This window comes from Corticium candelabrum, chromosome 19 (genome assembly GCF_963422355.1).
Source record: "Corticium candelabrum chromosome 19, ooCorCand1.1, whole genome shotgun sequence".
Lineage (NCBI taxonomy): Eukaryota > Metazoa > Porifera > Homoscleromorpha > Homosclerophorida > Plakinidae > Corticium > Corticium candelabrum.
The window spans coordinates 5,637,048-5,639,547 of NC_085103.1; the positions used below are offsets into that span (position 1 = coordinate 5,637,048).

The window sequence follows — 2,500 nt, forward strand, 5'->3', positions numbered from 1 at the left end:
TGTTTACCTTCTGCCCATTTTCTAAAATTTCTCTACTCACTTGTTTTCTTATGGTTTTAGAGTTGTGAGAACAGAACCAGGGCCAATGAACTGAAGGGTCTTATGAGCTTTCTTGCTCATCTTTATAACGAAAAGGCAATACCACACACACACACACACACACACACACACACACACACACACACACACACACACACACACACACACACACACACACACACACACACACACACACACATGCACACACAACATTGACACACACACACACACACACACACACACACACACACACACACACACACACACACACACACACACACACACACACACACACACCAATCCCTACCTCCAACCGAAGACATTAACTGTATTTGTCATGGTTAGGTGTTTACATCGTCAGTCGTATTTGGCTGCGCAAATCGTGTTCTGGACAGTCACACATTAGAGGCTGTCGTGTCTGTTCAACATCTACTGGGAGCAGCCGCAAGGCAGTTACAATTTGAAGACAGTGTGAGTTACTTTGAATCGCAACTTGCAGTGGAGACCATCCCAAACAGTCAAACAGTCATTTGAATAGAACATATTGGCTGTCTGATGGTTTACACTGCACGGCTGCATGCAGCATGTAGGCAAATGACGTCACAACATGACACATTGATATTAATGATTTAGGTTAAGACTGACAATCTGAATAAGCGTGTGATGATCGAGAAGCAACAGGTAATGAACTCGTCGCAGAGCACTCTATATGGCAAGCATCTATTGCCATCGTCTACTCATGTGGCTCCCCAGACGAGCGAATCTCATAGTCAGAATGCTCGGCAGCAACTTGGAGATCAACTTTACAAAAAAATTCAACCGAAACATCCCGAAATGGCAGGGAAAATAACAGGCAAACAAACGCATTCAATAATATTATATATGTTGTTTGTACATCGACTGATGAGTTTGGCTTGTGCTGCAGGGATGTTACTTGGTAGTCTGGGTGATGACTTGCTACGTCATCTGCTTCAGTCGCCTGATGACTTATCAGCAAAAGTAGCTGAAGCTGCTGAAGTTATTCGTCAGCACACGTCGAATAGATAAGTTATGATTACAAAAGGACAAACGCTTTAGTGCTTTAATGACTTTGCGCGCGTTAGCTTTATGCGCGCGCTAACTTTATGCGCGCGTTAACTTTATGCGCGCGTTAACTTTGTGACGTCTGTTGCCAGTTAAGTTAATGTTGCTTTGTAGTGAATACATGTACCAATAAAAAGTGTTGTGGTGAGAAAAAGTCAATTAAGTTAGAAGAATTTTGAGTTTTTCGTATGGGTTGGGCTTGAAAGAATTTCCGTTATTTATTTGTAGCACAAGGTATCACGTGATATTAGTACCGGAAAGTCCAGCAAGCTTTCGTTCCAGTCGTTTTCTGACGTTATTTTAAGTTAGACATGAGCTCTAAGAGCAGACGAGCTCGAGAAACGAGAAAGAGAGCTCAGTCTTACGTCGACGGTGTCGGTGAGTCTTCATGTGCATCCAAGTCTACGAGATCCTACGGTAGGAGACAAAACCTAGTGAAAGAATTGGAAAATCGAGATAAAGTTGTAAAGGATTACGACGATTTTGCCATACTTAGAGATAAACATCCCAAGGCGAGACATCACTATCTGATGGTAGTAAAGGCTGCAAATCTTCACGGTCCTGAGAATCTCAAAAGACGTCACATCTCGCTGCTGGAGAGTATGCTGGAGAAAGGCCAGCAGTATGTTGACGAGATTAGAAAAAAAGAAAAGACAGCGCCGTTCCAACTTGGATTTCACGCTGTCCCAAGTTTGGATCGACTGCACATGCACATGATCAGCAGAGATTTCTACTCTCCATGGATGAAAAAAAAGAAACATTGGCATTCATTTACTACAGTTCGTTTTATATTTGTAACTGAGGCTATAAAGGAGTTGAAAGAGAACGGCAAACTTACGATCAACAGACCGTATTGTAATGATATTTTGAAGTGGCCTTTGAAATGCCATGTTTGCAATCTAGTTTGCAGAGATATGAAGACACTGAAATCTCACATTCCTCAACACCATTGGAATGATATCATGTCTAGGCAGTCGTACAAGACTCCTACCCAGTAGACTGATACACTAGAGCAAGTTGCAAGTTTAGTAGTCTAGTTGTCAAACACATGTAGCTTTGGAGCATTCATTTTATTTTGTGTCTAGACATATTGATGTAGTTCTGTGGTTGCTGTACAGATAATAAACTTCTCACAAAGCAATTATTCATGCGGCAAGCATCAGTGAATGCGGTAGCACTCTCTCACCCTAACTTTCCTCTCGTGCCGCAATTCAGGGGCCGGTTAATTAATTTTAAGACCTGGCTACGCGAGACTACTCTCTATGTACACCTCCTCTGCTACCCGTCTACTTGTCAACCAATGTCAAAAGAGAAATCTAGCTAGAGTTAGATAGCGTGCAGATCGATGCCTAGTGATTAGTAGCTAACCAAATGTAAA

General features: G+C 42.2%; 2 protein-coding genes across 2 annotated transcripts in view; both read left to right on the plus strand.

Moving 5' to 3' along the window:
* LOC134195122 (uncharacterized) overlaps nucleotides 1-1,298 on the plus strand; it is a 7,092-nt gene extending 5,794 nt beyond the window's left edge. Inside the window, exons 9-12 of the mRNA XM_062664131.1 lie at nucleotides 61-135; nucleotides 385-510; nucleotides 673-892; nucleotides 965-1,298. Of these exons, the coding sequence (XP_062520115.1) occupies nucleotides 61-135; nucleotides 385-510; nucleotides 673-892; nucleotides 965-1,086 (543 nt within the window). The 3' untranslated portion in view covers nucleotides 1,087-1,298. The remainder of the gene's footprint in view (nucleotides 1-60; nucleotides 136-384; nucleotides 511-672; nucleotides 893-964) is intronic.
* Nucleotides 1,299-1,356: 58 nt separating this feature from the next.
* LOC134194683 (aprataxin-like protein) overlaps nucleotides 1,357-2,500 on the plus strand; it is a 2,133-nt gene continuing 989 nt past the window's right edge. The window contains exons 1-2 of the mRNA XM_062663625.1: nucleotides 1,357-2,116; nucleotides 2,208-2,217. Coding sequence (XP_062519609.1) covers nucleotides 1,434-2,116; nucleotides 2,208-2,217 — 693 coding nt within the window. The 5' untranslated portion in view covers nucleotides 1,357-1,433. The remainder of the gene's footprint in view (nucleotides 2,117-2,207; nucleotides 2,218-2,500) is intronic.